At 37.6% G+C, this 18,379-nt stretch overlaps 1 protein-coding gene across 2 annotated transcripts in view; it reads left to right on the top strand.

Annotated features, from left to right (window-relative positions):
• Positions 1 to 18,379, top strand: part of LOC135473057 (uncharacterized) — a 165,269-nt gene that overhangs the window by 63,137 nt on the left and 83,753 nt on the right. For both annotated transcript variants that reach the window (XM_064752851.1, XM_064752852.1), the window contains exon 4: positions 12,233 to 12,349. In XM_064752851.1, the coding sequence (XP_064608921.1) occupies positions 12,233 to 12,349 (117 nt within the window). The remainder of the gene's footprint in view (positions 1 to 12,232; positions 12,350 to 18,379) is intronic.

Genomic DNA, 18,379 nt, shown 5'->3' with positions numbered 1-18,379 from the left:
TAATGAGAAAAGATAACCCCAGTAAACAATCATGTAACTGATAACTGATACCTGATATATACGGTCAAAGGATGAGGTCAAGTTCATGTTTGCAACAGGTAGGTTTGCATCCTTAGCCTTTCTTTTTTCCATTTGCCTGGGTAAGGACAATGCTAATGATCAGTTTGTTTATATAATTTCCACAATGAGAATTTAAAAGTACAAGGTCTCAGTTACAGGTATTTATACCTCCGGTTTAGGGGAATAAGTATGTGATTAATTGATGATTATCTCATTGTTAATCCCAAAGATGTTTCAAGGAGGCAAATGCCAGCATTTCCCATCAGTTGTGCCAGCACCAAGCTTAATGTCGATTCCACATGGCTGCTTATAGTAAAGCACGATTATTATGTTGCTATGGGAACACAGTTGCCAAGTCTGGACGTGGACTGAAAACCTGTGAGATCAATTGGATGAAAGAGTTACGCGTATGAAAGTCCACACCAATGAAATTTTTCCTTGATACGCTATCGTGTAATAAGTGTTGTTAAGACACGAGGCCACTTTATGCTGATCACAGGGCCAAATTTAGCGTGACAGCTCTGTAGTAGGAGTGGGAGGCCTGCTTGTCTTGGGAAACCCCTACAGCTTAGGACCGAGCTTTTAATGGGGCAGACTCTGCTGGGAGTACTACTTGTCGGCCGTGGATCGCAGTGTCCAAAGCCTATCTTAACGGGTTATCTCAGTTTTGGTCAATCTCAACTGTTTTGAGTGACTGCATGGGCCAAGAATTGTTTGGAAGAAGATTTCAGAATTGACGGATCAGTTAGTGTTTCCCATGTGTTTTGGAAAGACAACCATTAGCCAGTTTTCCTGCAGCCAGCCATTCCACTATACACTCCATTTAAGGCTGTCTTGGATATATGTGTCTATAACAGGGCCATAACCGAATGTCCGTTTGGATTAGATCTGGTAACATTATTGTTGTGCCAACCACTGGGAAATCTGTGACAATACAGGACCTGTCATGCAACTGGTGAGGAACCGCCACAGTTGCAAAGCCTGTAGAATATCATATTCATAGACAAAGGCTTGCTGCTTAAAAGGATGAAAAGTGTAAAATTGTCAATTTGTGCAAAGGACTTAAAAGAGATGTACTGACCATTGGAAGTGTCACAGTTTGTTAAAACTAACCATGTCCTAAAAGATCTTGTGTTGATGTGATGGATTATATGAAGAATTTGTTGTTGCCTTGTTGGTGGTAAATTCCATTTTGGTCTTAATTCTGCGGTGTCAGTGGGCTGTTAAAACTGACCATGGTATAACCACTGTGTTTGCTGTCCATACTCTAAACAATGGGGAACAAGCAGTCTGGCAGACATTGCCAATGTCTGTCCAGGAATCGTCACCGCTCTCATCCTCAGACCCATCCTCAGTTCAACAGGTAATATTGTCCAGCAAGCCTTTTGCATGATATGATGTCTTTTTCAAGATTATATTGTTTGGTTGTACATGCAGACTCATAGTGTACATATATATATGGTGACTTTTTGTCAGTGCTTTTGCATTGAGCATTGGTTAAAGTTGAACTTCAGTATCAATTCAATATATAGGGTCTGATTCCGTTGATTACAGATCTGTCATATTTTGTGACAGGCCTGGCAGGTTCCAAAGTAAAGGCATTCCCAGTGTACTATACTGGTATTGTTAGGAAAGAATCAAAATGGATATACACCTGTTTTGATATGCATGTATTCTCTATATACATGTACGCTCATTCTGAAATTCAACTGAAAAGGTATTATCTGATGATAATACTTTGAAGCTGTTGGTCTGTCTGTGTATTAGAATTTTTTCATACAAGAGGTCAAATGTAGACAATACTTTGCATAGCTATATAGGGTGCCATCATTCTGCCAAAGGCCAAAAAGCTCAAATTTAACTGATTCACTCTCAAAATTGTGTTCCTTGCTTTTAAAATGCATATTTATATTTAATGTTATTGTGGATATATTTCATTTCTTTTCTCAGTTTTATCCCAAATTGAAGCCTTTGTTGAAGATGTATCAAAATTGTATTTGAGTCTGATGAATGTGTCCTTTATAATAATTGTTTGGTCGTTCTATGTGCAGTGGCCATCTGAACCCAGGTTTTTAAGACATTGCATGTGTATCCTGTGTCTCAGTGGATGTCAAAGTACTTTTCCATACATCCTTGATTTAATTGGACAGAGATACTCATTAATATTGGATGCACCTGTGCCTTCAGATTACAACCACAAAAGTGGCATTCATTTTGTCATTGAGATTACAAATGTCTTGGGATTCCGCAGCAGATGGGTGGTGAAACTGCTAATAGAGCTTCACCCGAGATTGTTAAGAAATCAAACCAAGCCCTGTCTTACGAGGAGGAGGAGAAATTTGTCTTCCATTCCATATTTTCTGGCAGAAGTCGAATTCCACCTCACAAGGCCAATTCATCTTTATGAGGTGGACTAGAAATCTGATGGTTTAGATGAAGTGGAAAGGGAGATTGATCTGTGCATATGTTTGAGACTAATTTATTATCAAGAGTCCCATCCATCAATTAAAATAATCAGTTCACACCAATTTTGCTGTTTATTATCCTAGTTCCTTTATTACAGGAAATGTTATCGGATTTTCTCTGTTCTAATGTGATTGTGAAGACCTGTGTACAATTTCAGGAAACTTGTTGCTCAGCTTTTGAAACCAATAATTAGGTTTGTCCTCCTGCCTTAGTATTTTTTTTACACCAAAGACACATTACATGCAGCTCATATCACTGTGGTAAGAATGTCTTTTTTTTCTTTTTTTTTTGTTCTCTATTTAAATGATTTCCCTGATGACCAGTGTAATGAGTTGAGTGAAACTAAAAAGGGCTATTTTTAAAGATTTTTGCTTTTTATTTCCCCTCCCTCGTTAGATGGAATTAGGGCAACATATCATAAGTTACGACTCCACAAACCACATTGTTCTGGGAGGCTCATACCAGCTCGTGGAAGATTTAACTGTAAACATTGTGAATCTCAAGTATTAATTCAGTTCATAATTAGTCTTTGTCTTTAATATTAAAGTATGTATATGCATGTAGAAAAGTTTGAGATAAAAGAAGTTTAGACTCAATTGTTGTGGTACTGTTATAGAGGTACCCATCATTTGATTATGTCCATCATTTGGATACTTTATCAGAGCTCCAGTACTTCCAGAAGGTCAGGAATTTAAGCTACATGGTGCTTTAGAATTCAAAGCCAATTTCCCCATTCTTGTCTGAGTCAACCTACACTGGAGCATTTTGAGCTTCATGTAAGACATCATGAACTGGGCAACCCTGAATGAATCAGACTGATGATGCAGAGAAAATGCGAAATAATGACAGAGTTGAACTGACCCGTTCGATTAACAGGCTTGGGGATGCTCAAGTTGATGTATTCGAAGTGGTCAATCATGCCTTGTTGTCTTTCGTCTCAAGAGAACTGTCCAGAATAATAAAATATGATTGATTGGGTATTTGGTGTGGGCAGTGGCCATGCAGGCCATGTGCTTGAGGTATAGTGACCACTGGCAATGTCCATGGGGAACAGGGTCAGGGTGAATACAATTACTAACCCTTGTATAAGGTGCTTTGTTGTCAGCTCTATACAGCCAGATCGTCTGTCTGTGCTATGTTCCCAGATCAACCACCTGCAAGACCTTTGCGACCTCCAAACCATAAATGAATCCTCAAAATCATTAGGTTCTAAATTTTACTGCTTCATGATTTGTACATTTGACATAACTTAAGTATGGCCCAAAACAAGATGCTTCTAATTCTGATGTTTACACTCATGACGTATTGACCTGTCTAATCCAAGCTTCACTCAAAGAAGTTTCGGGACACCCATGCCTGACATGTAAAATATCTATTCATGTGGTCATACATGAAGTTTCTTGCAGATCGCTTATAGGAGTTTGTTGAAATCAGATGAAATCTCAAAAGAATAAATTGACTGAACTACATGTGGTTTAGAATGACAATTGGCCTCCAGTCTGCTAGTGTGTATATGCATTTGTGATTCAACAGTTTTGGGTTCATTTACAAATAGCCTACATTTAGAAGTTTTGAATACATAAATTCATGTGCATGCTTGTATATGTAAATTGCAGAAATCACTGTAGTAAGTGTTATTCTCACTAAAACTCCTTTGTTGCTCTGGGTATTCTCAACTCTTTCAACTGCCTCTGCTGGCAATATCTTCAAACATTCTGAGGGAATTTTTGGGTGTATAGAAAAAGTATTCACAGCTTTATGAAGCTTGCATCTTAGACACAAACAAATCATTTTAGGGTCGTTTTCATTATTATTGTAAGTTCCACTAAACAAAGTGTTGCAGATGTTAAAAACTTTGAAGATTTACAGTATGTGCCAAAAATAATTATCAAATAGCAGTAGTATTATAATAAAGTAACATCTGGTTATTGAAGTATAAACTTTGACATTTACATCTTTATCATGTTCCTCTATGTTGCCAGCCAGTTGATGATTGTTTTCATTTTTCAGTTATGACTGTGCATGGTTTGAAGCTTAATTTATGAGCTTGATGAACCGAATTTCCAATGATCATGTTTTGGCAATTTTGCAGACAAGGCTGTTTCAAGTCTCGTTTTTTTTAGCATGTAATTGCTCGTCCATATTGTACCAGCCAGTCAACATTCATAGAAACATCCCCTCCATCATTATTCAGTTCAAACAGTTCTGTCTCGGTGAGATTTCAGACTTTCAAGATAAATGGGGGTTCATTCTTCTCTATACATCAAAGCTATGTGAACATGATTACTTCTTCTGCTTGTCATGTTTTGTATAACGCTTTGATAGAGACATCGGTGGTGTGAATCAAGTACAAATACAAACAGTGTCTGTGGCTGTTTGTCACCGACGTTGAGGGATGCTCTTCACCTTATGTATTCTTCAGTGACTTCATATTTGACTGGTCCAATACAACCGAAATTCTCAGACTGCTTGACCTTTGTTTGTGTAGGATTCTCTTAAATTTTCTTAACTCTGCTTAACTTCTTAACTCTTAACATTTGCTAAATGTTTGTCTCATCTCAAAGTGCTCATGGCAGAAAATTGTGGCCTATTTTAAAATGGCTGTTTCAGGAATTCTTTGTGTCTAAACCCTTAACTGTTCAGGGTACTAGGAATTTATAGGGCGGGTTTATCGTTGCTGACAGTTTTCTGGAAGAACAAGTTCACATCAAAGTCCCTAGAGTGGCCAGTCTGAGACAACCTTTATCTCCATCCATTACACTGGTAACTTGCTGTGTCCGCAGCTATAAAGGCCTGTCTGCCGTCAGCCTCCGCTGTCCGTTGTTCAGATGGACATGTCCATTGTCATCCATGACACTAGCTCAGATAACATACATCATGTAGTCACTTTACTGTGCCTGTGGCAGTGCAGACAGCCCAATTTCCAACCTCCCCCATATATACACACAGCAACTAGCAAGTCTTTTTCTACGTGATTTCGGGATTTATAACCAATTCCATTAGTCCGGCTAACTTACGGGAACTCCACGTTACAATAGAAGCAGGCCGTCTGTCAGTGGAATATTGTCAGGCCCCTTAGTTCAAGCGCTTCTGAAAAATTGGTCTAACTGATATCAAAACACCATCAAGAGAACCGAACAATTGCGGAAATGTTAATGTAATTCCTGACGTGGACCATTATTTAGTAGCAATTTGGACACCATGATTAGATTTCTGCTGGCTTATTTGATTTATAGTGAAATGGAACATTGGTAGAATTGGTTGGGGAGTTTTAGATCTATATAGTTCAGGAAACCCTAAAATGGCCACTTGTTTAGGAAGTGTCCTTGATGTTCGTTTATCGAACTTAGGTACCCGTAACTAGGTCATCCAATGATCTCATTGATAGATGTCAGTCTGGATATAAGTTATGGATTAAAAATTTGATGTTTAAGTTAGAACGGAAAACGAATAAATGCATGTACATGTACAAAACCTGTCTCTCTACTACTATTTGCATTTGTTGAAGCAGAAAACTTTAATGGAGTTCATAAACTTAAAGCACATTTTTATGTCAGATCTGCAAATACATTCTATCCATAAGTAATAAGATTTATGTCTGCCTTGAAAGTTTTTAATTTTTTTACAACAAACAGGTCGAAAATGTACTGATGATTGTGTTTTTTTGTAATTTCTATCAAATATGAACATGTTGTATGTGTTCTTCCTTATAACAGTTGTAGTGTTGTCTTTGAATTTCATAAACAATAATCTATATAGGCTTTTATTGGTGATGCTTTTAAAACTTCAGTGGTGGCTTTCCATTATTTGGAAAACACTGGTTTGTGGTTGAAATGATTGATGGCCTCAAAAGATATTCTTGTTTCTAATTTGTCAGAGGTTTATTGCAGGATTTGGCAATATTTAAGCCAGAAAAACACATCAGTCTTTATCGACAGCCCCCTGAGAGCGGATAGCTTTCAAAGTTATCATTCAAATCTGTCAGGCCACCCACTTAAAAGATTGGAGGTGGTTACAAAATTGTTTTTAAGCCATGGACACTTAATTCTGAAGCCCAGGATAACCTAACTTTTTTACCCAGTCTGGGAAAGTTTCCAAGCAAATGATTTGCCCAAACTATAGGTTTTAATGGTTTCTGATTTTTTTCCACTGCTTTCCAGATCTTCCTCATTGTTGTTTATTTTATTTTGTATTGGCAGATATGAATATAGCCAAAGTGAAACGTAGGCCAGTCAAGCCATAATAATGTGTTCTACAGGAAGCTTAATGCTCTTATAATTAATTGACCAGTCCTTATAAACTATGAGTGTCTGTGCCATTTTTTGTTTTTGGTTGTAAAAACAAGTTAATGGAGGATTATTTGCAAATACTTAATTTTGCATTAAGATTGCTAATGTGTTTTATTTATCTTCCTTGGCATATATGATGTAACAAAATTTGGCAAAAAGATCAAGGGAGTGTTGCTGATTTTGAGATAGTTTAATGAAATTACATGTGTACATGTATTATTGGCCTTGACACTTGGTCAAGAAGGTCTAATCAATCATGGTGTTTTATAATGAGGCGTTTTAATATGTGAGATTAATAGTGTTTTTAATGTAAATGATGACGGTCTGAGTAAATAGAGAATGACAAAAGAAACATTTGGTTGTATATATCGGGTGGGCATAAAAAAAAATGAGCCATACTTTGATGCTCCATTATCCTTTGTTCAAACCCTTTTAAACTTTAGACATTCAAATTGCGTGATTTTGTTAATATACTCACCAATTTTTAAGGTCATAGCTTGAGTAGTCTGTAAACAGGGTTAAAATGAAAACATACCCTAAAAAACTCACATTGCATCACATGCCAGGTGTCATGAGTAGAGCGCGCGCTGCACCTGTGTGACACGTGTCAATAAAGTGTCGAGAAAAATTGTCATCACCTTTTTAAGTAAAACAAGGTAGAACATCATTTTGGAATGTCCGGAAAATGCGTTCCCGTGTCCCATGAACAGAAATCTTAAAAGACCAAATTGAAATTTGGTCTGTATACTTGGGACATAATGGCTTTTGAGTGTGTAAATTTTAAGAAGCTGGCATAAGAGGGTTTGGGAGATATTGAGTGTCAAAGTACGGCCCATTTTTTTATGCCCACCTGATATTGTACCTAAAAATCATTTTTAGAATGGCCATTAGGCATTCACGAATGCAACAATTTCAAGGGTCAAACCAGGAATGTCTGTATACAGTTGTACAGCCTATATATAATAATGATGAACCATTCCTAATATTGGTGGTGTTGGTTGTTCCTGCCTTTGGTGTGGCATTTTGTGGACGAGCAAACTGGTAACATACTGCTAACATACTGCTCATTTGTTGCAAGAGACAATGATCAATTCGGCATGGACCTGGATTATCCTTTGTTTAGGAGATTGTAACCCATTGCATTTGTTGTTTCCATTTTATTTCTACAAGGACAAATTAAATAATGAAGAAGAAGAAAAAACAAGGAATAAATGGTACCTTAGGCAGATGTGCTCATTGTACATCAAGTACTTATCATTTCATCCCTTCATATACATGTATATTGCAGAGATGGTCAATCATTATAAATTTCAGTGGACGTTATTAGTAATTTTCTTGACAAAGACAACTGAAGGTGCCTTGTACAATTGCACAAGTGCAAGGTTATATATGGTTTGGTTACTGTAATTCTTCAACTTTTTCACATGTCTGTGTTTATTCAACCATATTCTGAGGGCATGATTCTGTCCAGTCTGATAAAACTATACTTTTTGTGAAGCTCGCAAATTGATCCATCCAACTAATGCAGTTTTGTCTCCAAATTAAATTAAAAAGGTGTATAAATTGCAGGTTTTGTAATTAGGGTACATTATACTGAAGAATGTGTTAAAATCTTTGACACTTTTAGAATCTAACAGAATCATTTTTAACTATATATGCCAACTGCCTTAGCAACAATAGCATGATAGTGAAGTTTTCTTTTTGGATAAATTTTGCAACAGATTTTGATTATAATGTGGCCAAGTAGTCTGTGCTGGCACATCTGTTGAAATCGGTTCAGATTTTCATTGTTTTTCTTCCATTTTTTTGAGAACTTTTTGAAAGCTTGGCTGTTTTTTTTTCTTTGGTAAACTTTGGTTACCTGACATGGCAGCCATATTGGATTTTGATCAAAGCCTTTAAAAATCTTCTTCACAAGAACAAATGAATGGATTTGACATTTGATGTACTTGTAGAATGATCCCAGTAAGTAAGTTTGAAAAAATCTTGAACATGCATTGAAAACTTTGAAAGCTCACCATAGGTCAAAGTTATGACGTCATAAAAAGTGTTGTAGTTTGATAATGTTTTCATTTATTCTGGTTTATTTGGCAACATTGATACCGAATCTGCTCTCGGATTTTGCCTATCTTTGTAATTTTTTGAGAAATGGTAAAAAAAAATTTTCAGCCATGTAATTTTAAAGGCCTGTAACTCTAGAACTATGAAAGCTACAAATCTGAGATTGCATCAGATTGTGGCCCAAGACATGTAGTTTCTAGCCCAAGACGTTTAGTTTCTGATGCATGCAAACGGATTTGAGCTACAATCTATAGTTTTCTCGCTAGACTTTGGAGGTAACTATGTATCACTATACATGTGCTGCAGGTAACCTGCCCCATAGGTCAGCCACCTGTCACTCAAACCGAGAAATGAACAACTCTCCCTCCTCTCCAAAGCTATCAACAAAAAATTTTAAATGTTTGTGCGCAAGTTAGCCCTGTTCGCAAAGCTTCATGGGTAATTCTCAACAATCCCAATGGCATTCCCCCATAACCCCATGCTATCAGGAATATAAGTCCAAAACCATGGTGAAATATACGAAAAATGTCCATCAATACATGTACCTTGAGTCATGACAAGCCCAAAACATGTTAATCTTATTAGGCCAAATTCAGCCCTTAAAGAAGTATCGCAGTTTCCAGTTTCTATACAGGTCAAGGCTTTACATGCCCATAAGGAGGGGACAGGCTTTAGGATGCCACATAGAAAAGTAACTACGAAACCATATGCCACGGCTTTGGACTCAGGATCTTTTCTGAAGACAACAACACACCACAATGCTTTTTGCCTCTAACTATTTAGCCCAAAATTTCATATCCTAACATTTCCTGTCACCTACATGCACTATGTCGTCGCCGCTCTCAGAATTGAACTGAGCCCAGGTAAACCAGCTGGGACACTAGAGTGGGGTGATTACACACCATGTGTCAAGCAACCTGAAATGTACACACTTAACAAGGTGCAGTGGTTGCCAAGGCCTAACTGGACCAAGAGGCTGTGATGGTTTTCAGTACTGGATGCATTTTGTGTGATATCTGGAAGTAAGGAGTTCATACCCAGTGGATTGTTTTTCATTTTTGTCATGCTTTGTCTCCTTGTTGCCTGTTTTTGTATATACTGTTACAATTTGTACGTGCAGGTTGAATGTGCTGATTTTTCCATTGTCTGTGTAACTTCGGCAGTTAAGTAAAGCTATTCGTCGTTATGTGTGTTAGCATCTGTTGGTAAACAGAAGTTTTCCAAAGCTTAATTTTTCCGATCGTGGCAAATTAGTTCAGTGCATTACTTTCATAGTGTTTTCTTATTTGACATTCAACTGGGCCTTGATGCTTGGCCATTGCTGTAAGAAATGTAACAGCTTTCGTTATTATTATTCTTGGTCAACTCGTAAAATTGCAATATCTCGAAAACTGGTAAAGGTAGAAAAACCAAACTTTTAAGTCCTAATGAAGAACATATGAAGCAACTTTTGATGTAGTGCTGTTTTACCAGTCACATGATTTCGCAGCCGCTTAACTTTATAAACATCAAGCTACCAAAAGTGGTAAAAGCTACCTTAGCGTGGACCCTGGCAATGCTGTTGGATAACAACTTTAATTATTAAATTGTGATGGCCATGCAGTGTGATTTGCTCAGGCATAAAGTTAACCTATTAATGATTTATTTTGTACTGGATATACATTTTAGCATTTAACTGCAATTGCTCACTGAGCTACAACTATAGCTATAACACTGGAATACAAAGTATTTGAACACAATATGCCTGTGACCAGGTTGATTAATTTACAATCCCCGGGGGGGAGTTCTCTGACAGATAAGGGTATTATATTATGTTGACTGTTTGCCTTGGATATTTACCCAGGCAGTTTAAGAGGAACAGAATGGACAGGGAACTAGCCAAGGTACCATATGATGCATGAATTCTGATTACACGTTCAGTCCGTGGACTCGGCCCAAGCTTGAGAGTTCAACCTGTCAGTGCCAGTTGTTTGGTACCGTGCTTAAAGAGGGGCATGAAATAACAAGTCCTGGTCGTTACTGGAGATTTCCTGAAATCCGGGGTAGGAGGGCCCTGGACAACTGACCCAGATGATGAGAGAAAGGCAGTGTTAAGCACCTATTGGGTCACTGCAATCTTCATCAACCAGCTGGATCCCAACCATTGTTGGCTAACTAATGCGAGATTTGGTGACCAAGTTTAACTGTTAATTTGATGAAGTACCGTCCACTCCTGCTGGTTTTATTTGCCCTCCCTGACCAGGATCTCCTGCCAATTGACCTAGTGGTATTAGTTTGACTTGCTCTGTCATTACCATATACCAATGCCCTCGACTGTGCTTTATTGGTACATTTCCCTCTGAGAGTGAGACTATTAAAGTCATCTCCTGTGATATGTGGTGTGTTGTTCAATTTCGTTCACAACTTGACAAAAATGTAGTTGTCTGGCTGCTGGCTTGAAAAATAGCTGGGAGCAGGCTGTGGCCAGGTGCTTGCCTTTACAATCACCACACAAGGTTCAATCCCAGTCTTAGGAAATTATCTGGATTCTGCCACTTGTATATTGTTCTCCTAAACTTCAGGTGTAAATATGAAGTGGTTGACAGTACCCTGTTGTGTGGTTGTGTGGAACTTTAATTTGAAGGAGACCAATTACCTTGTGACAGTTATGTGTCATATTGCAAAGTTCACCAACTAGTATATCCTCCAAGGCTGACTGTTTTCACAGTGCATTCCAGATTCCCCCTCCTGTGAAAACTATTCCCGCCACCCATCCCTCATGTCAGTGAAAAATAATAAAGCAGCATCATGTTAGTCATTTAGGCTTGAACACCCGATATTTGCTCTTAGTAGCTCATAATATGTTTCCATCAATTAGGGACCAAAATGGCTCAGATGCTTTAAGTGCTGGCTCTTGACTAGAGGTCGCATGTTCAAATCCAGTTCTGGCTGTTTTGGCTGCAGCGTGTATGGAGTCAGAACATTTTTTTTGTAGCTGACATACATTGGTGGTTTACTCCAGGCACTCTAGTTTCTCCACACATAACCCTGAACGCTGTCATATGAAGTGAAAACTTCTTGTCTACGGCCTTAAACATGAATCAGTCAATCCTTCATCAGTTTGGTTTTGTTTAGTTTTTTTTTTTTTAATAAAGAAAAGTATAATTTCTTCAACAAAATTTTGGTATTTTCATGAAAATGTATTTCTTGTTATGTATAGACTGCTGATATTTGTGATGAAATCAAATAGGCATCTGAATTTATATTGCTTTTTGTTTTTATCCAATACTACAAGAAATGGGCTCATTTCTAGACACCTGTATTAAAGAAATGCTTGAGTGAGTATTAATCACGATTTTTTCTTTGATTTATTTCAGCCACCACACCCAGACAACTTCATGGCTTCCACCAAGAGAGAACTGGGATCCAGGGAGTGGACTTCCTTATGGCTGGGAACTGGCCGTTGATAGGTCAGAGAAACCATACTTTATCAAGTAAGTACCCAGTGATCACACACATGTACAGGCTGACAAACTGATATCCTACTTCTTCTATTCTTTTTTTGATCACTGTGTCTTGAGTACAAAGCAAATGATCCAATAACTACTGCAACAAATAAGCAAGGTACAGTCACGTGATATTGTCCAGACTGGAGCATTAGTCGCATTCTGACTTATGGTTTAAAAAAAATAGAAGTTTCCAAACAAGGATCTTTTAAACTTCAAAATGATCATAGCAGATTTTGGAATGATGGCTCTTTCATTATTGGCATTGCAATGTTACCAGTCACGAACGGTTACTGGTGCTTAATCTTAATTTAGAAAGATTTCGCAACCATTTGCACATTTCCTGCATGTGCTGTGATGCATATCTTCATTGGTACATCTGTGCGATATAAATTGGCAAGAGGCTGTATTTCACTGGTTACAGGCAGTTGTGACCGTTAATTTCTCTGCTATCGCACTCTCATGGCTGATTTGGTTTTACTTGCAACAACTGAGCTAAGTTGGAAAATGTTGAAAAAACACAAAAATCAAACTTTATGTTCATAGCTTCAAGCGCTGGTGCAACTCTACATACAGTTCCCTGCTTGTCCTTGATGACCTTCCAAATTTCTTTTCTAATCACCCAACAGTTCACTCCTTGGGGGTTTATTTGATATCCTTCTGTAAATAACATACCATCGCTTGGGTGATATGCTGCACAGCAATTTAATACAGCCAAGCTGATTGGTCAATAGAAAGAGTGGCGCGGATATGCTCTTTGCAAGAAAAACATAATTTGTCCACTCTTGTTATTGTCTAATCACCTTGTCCTTATCAGCTTTCTGTGCATCTCATCAACGATGGTGTGGTGAATTTCATTCAAACTGACTCTCAGAAGTCTGAAGAGCAATAGAATTTGACATTCGTAAGAGATGTTCTTTGCGCATGAATACATACAATTAATAAACCTCAATAGGTGCAATATCCTGTAGAAAAAATTATACGAAAAGGCTCAACTGGTATCTGTGTAGACAGTTAGTCCTATGATCAATATAATCATGAGGTCACATGTTCAAATACAGGTCAGGTTCATTCAGCGACAGTCTTAAGTGGGGAGGTTTGCTAGACCTAAATCTAGCCACACATGTGCTGTGGGAATTGAGAATATGCCTTTCCACCTGTTTCATCCAGGAAAAGAAAATGGAAGGAAATACCATAATGATCATGAAGTCATTTGAGCTGCTGATGCACTTAGGTCGTGGAAATTTGACCGTATTGTTGTTCAACGTGCTATGTTGATTTTAATTTGAAATGTGGAATATCCTCAAATAATGACATAAATGTGCGTTATCCAAATAAAATTTATTTTGGTTCATGCAGTGTATGGTGATTGGCTTCATTTGTATTGCATAGGATATTGAAGTGAGAATAATTGTACATTACCAAACACAGGCAGAATATAGTTTTTGTGTATTAAACACTGGCACATCTCGTGTGCATGTAAAATAGCTTTTTGTGTCTTTGTTTTTGGAAGATTTGAGTTTTGACTTCCTGACATTTTGCTTCATGAATGAAGAATGGCTTGTTATTAGCACAGACTGTGATTTTTTTGTAGCTGTCAATCATGTCAATACGACTGTCGGTTTTTACTTCATTACAGTTGATTAATTTGAGAAAAAATTTCTTCACTGATTTCTTCATGCAGATGACATGCAAGAAAGACATGCAATTTTTTTTTCTTTTTTGATATACTGAAAATGGTTTTCAACAGTTGATTTCATAAAAACAAATTGCTTCCAGTTGTGATTAAAATCACATCAGTGTATACTTTCCAACTACATGTAGCTACTTGTACTTGTATATGTATATTACCAGATTACTGCTAAAGTTTTACTATAAAGATTCTGGTAATTATAACACACACACACACACAAAACTATAGTTACAATGTCAGGAATCGCCATGAAAACCTATAGTTATACCATTCAGGCATTTAGCAAGTGATATTGGATAATAATTCAGGAAGTCAGTAGATTTGAACCCATTTCACGTAGTTCAATCTATAATCTATAGTTTTACAAGCTACAAGTTTAATCTGCACAAGAATTAAAAAAGTGAATATGTTGGGCACGCCTTTATTATCCTCTTTGATTTGGGGCAAGGTGAACCAGTTGCTTAGCATTGTCAAGATAGGTTGGGCACCAGCAGCTCTACGGTCGCAGAGAATCCATTTTTTATGAACTGGGGACTATAATCTGTTTTCTTTGGCAACTGCATAAATCAACAAGGACTCTACCCAAACATACTCTACCCAAACAAGATCCCACGATAGCGCTGCCATGTCCATGAAACTTGTACATACAGCTAACAGGGTTCCAGACAAATTGGCATAAAAAAGAATTTGTCATTTTGACATTTGTGATTTGTTATCTTTGCAGCTTATCATTTGTTATCATTCTAGCCAAGGTTCTGGGTTTGATTTTCTGGTTCTTGTTTGACCAGGATCCATGGCATCATACAAATCGAAGGTACCCTCAAACCAAGATGTCTAACTTAGTTTGGATGTGTGTTTTTCTATGTGAAATTTAATTTGAAATGGTTAACATTTTTTTATGTATTTAATTCCATGAAAATTGCCTTAATAAGATTTGAGTGTGAATGCCTGCTGGTCATCCAAAATTGAATCCATAAAATATGAATAATATAATTGGGGTGGACATAAGGCTGATCAAGACCAATGAAGCCGGTTTGTCCTAGGAGTGTGAGAACATTTCTTGAGGCCACCTTCTACAACTGGCCACAAAAATGAGAAATTTCATCAATCATCCTGGTTATGACTTCATTGTCATATTTGAATATTTTTTCTCATTATGATATTTCTCAGCACACAAGCCTTGATGTTTTGTTTTGACATGCACTCTTGGTTCTTGGGTTTGTTGAGCCATTTTACATGTATTTATTAAATCTTGTCTTGATAAATTTATGTGTTCTGGAAATGCCGGAAATATACTTTTGGCTTTCTTGTTTTTGTTTGCTTAATAGCTGTCATAATTGTGGATTCAGTCATTCGTATGCTTATTAAAATTTTACAAGCAACAGGGATCTGACCTTTAGAAGTTGCCTCTTGAGGGAAAGAGAGATTTTTTTATTTATTGTTTCTTTCGAAATTGAAATTCTGGATGATCTTCACGTTGAGATCTCCAGCAATGGTGTAACCTCAGAAGTCAGAAGATTTTCCTTTCACTAGGCCATGATAAATCCTGTGGGTGCCGTTATGTCATAACAACGCAATACCCAAAGTCCGTTTCTTGTCCCAAGAAGACCATAATGCTCCAGAAAGTATCGGCTGTTCAGCCCCATGGAGCACCCTGGGGTTAATTGCGAGGGAAGGCCGATCTTCCTCTGGTTTGATGGTGTCTAGTTAGACTGCCCTCATTTCCCTCGTAACGACAGATTTCGCCCCTCCTATAGATATAATGTTGGTGGGCTCTCCAAGCCTGCTGCACTACTCTCTTATAGATTACCTTAATTGTGCTCTGATGACAGTGTTTATGGCTGGGCTGGAATTGACAATGTGAAGCAATCTCTGATAAGACGGTTGGCCAGATGACGTTTAGGGTAGGAGTGGTGCTGCTGCCCAGGGCCAGATGTATTTTAAAGTGATTATTCATGGCCGGTCTGAGGCCTAGGGCCACCTTCAGATTGGACCCGAGATTATACGGAACCCCAGCCTTCAGTGGGTTTCAGATGCTAATCATATCATCTTTAAAAATCACACCAGTCTTGGAATGCTATGAACATGCATAATCTAAGCTACATGTGCAGTGCTACACAAAGCTCATTTATCCATGTTACAGTTTTAGACATGACTGCTACTGTTAAATTTTGCCAAACACAATTGATACAAAACTTTCTTCATCAAGACACACAGTAAGTTTATGATGCAGAACCAATAGACAGTACCAAAATAGAAGATCTGAAGTTTTGTTCTTGTGTGGTAGAATGGAATCCAGGACAAAAGCCCCGCAGATTAAAACCCCGGCAGACAAAAGCCTCGTCATCTTATTTAACCGACAAAACATATCAGACAGTCTAACAAATATGATGTTAATTATTTATTGACAGGAATTCATATAGGGTGACTTTGATCTTTCTATCTAAAAATTTGTCATCAAAGTGTATCCATCTGTCACACTGGTTCAACAGCTTTTCTCTCATAACTGATGTGCACGTATATTCTCAAAACAGTATAGGTCTATATCAACACGGCATACAGGTTATAGCTTACTACAAATCACAGTATCATCTCACGGCTCTCGTAAGGTATGCATTTTGAGTTGCAACTTATGCAATTTTATGTGTTCACCATGTCAAAGGTATACAGTGTACAGTAAATAAAAACTCAGTCAAACACTTGGCCAAATAATTTTTATTAAGTTTTCACTGTAGTATATATTATTTACTAGCTGTTGTTGTCAGATATGACATACAAAGCCATTGATGGCACGTCCATTTAAGAAGTTCAATTTGCTGTATTTCACCTGAAGTGTGGTATATAAAATGATACTTTAGATGCCAACTCCTAAGTTTTCTTGATAAGAAATTAATTAAACTGCACAAAAACTCTTCAAGCATCAACTGTGGATCACAGTTACGCAAAATGTGCCACATGAAAATTGCTAAATAGGTGAAACACAGTGTGCCTCACTTTAGGTATCCTCCAAAGAGCTAGGCTTATGGAGGCTGGAAAATAGTTTATAGTAGGAATATGTTAGCGGAAGAAGTCTGTGTTTGCATGAAGACCTTTCAGGTTTTTGGTCTCGAATTTGAGAGGCTTAATGCATATACCTATTAAATATGCAGTGTCAGGTAGAATTATGTGTTATTCTTAGATTTCAAGTTTTAGTGTCAAATTTTAGAGACTTAGTGCATACACCTATTAATCACGCAATGCAGGTTAGCTTTTAGCATGGGTACACATATGTAATGCTGTGACGGCACAAGTTACTAATTGTGTACATGTGAGCTGTCTGAAATATTTTTGTAATTCACGTGACACTAAAGCCATTAAAAGTGACCTTTAGTCTGCCTCTCGGTCAATTACCTGAGATATACAGCCTGTGAGTTGTCCTTTTACTGACCTGACAGACAGAGCATCTGCGCTGTGACAGTCTTAGATTGGTTCCCCCCACGCACCGTGTCACTGCGGGTAAATCAAGCCTTCTCTGTTTGGTTATACATGGCTGAAATAGCTATATGAACAGTAAACCCTAGCACCCAAATTAGCAATCAAGAACAAACATGTGACCAGTCATAATAGCTATACACTACTGCATGTTGGTCAACTGAATACCCCCTCCCCTTACCCAATGGGTATACAATATAAAATATTTCCGTAACATGTTGTCAACACAATTTTTCAATATCTTCATAAGAATGGTGGTACATCGAAAGTGCACAGTCAGTCCATACCATTTGCACTGCTGCATCTATAAGTACAGGAGCATATATATGCATGCTATTTTTTATACTAGGTACACAGTAAAAATGTGTCTGTACATAGTTTGATTATGGTATATAACCCAATGTTTCACCTATGACATTTGGTGCTCCAGGTTTAGTGTCCAGGTTTAACTTCTGTCCCTAATTATAAAGATTATAACCTGTTTAAACGGTGTATTATCAGGTCTTCTGAGAAACTTAGTAAGGCCTTTAAATCCACCAAAACAATAGATCTACTGCTCTAACCGATGTACACCCGGCCTCCCGGTACACCTCAGCAGGTGATGTCATAGATGGCCAACCCAAGTCTAGATGGCCTATATAACCTGGGAATTCGTATCAAAACGATGTCATTTTCAAGACGTATTCTAGCTACACAGAAGGAAATATACACCTGTATCTATTTGAACCCATAGTGGACAACGTTGACATTCCAATTTATAACACTGACATCTCTAGTAAGACTTTAGATTCCAAGTTTTCAGAAGTTGATTTTGACCTTTGTCCAGGCAATTCCAACAGCACTAACAATTAATA

This window comes from Liolophura sinensis, chromosome 8, assembly GCF_032854445.1.
Source record: "Liolophura sinensis isolate JHLJ2023 chromosome 8, CUHK_Ljap_v2, whole genome shotgun sequence".
In the NCBI taxonomy this organism is placed as follows: Eukaryota; Metazoa; Mollusca; class Polyplacophora; order Chitonida; family Chitonidae; genus Liolophura; species Liolophura sinensis.
Note: the sequence above shows the minus strand (reverse complement) of the source record. Positions and strands in the feature narration are given on the sequence as shown.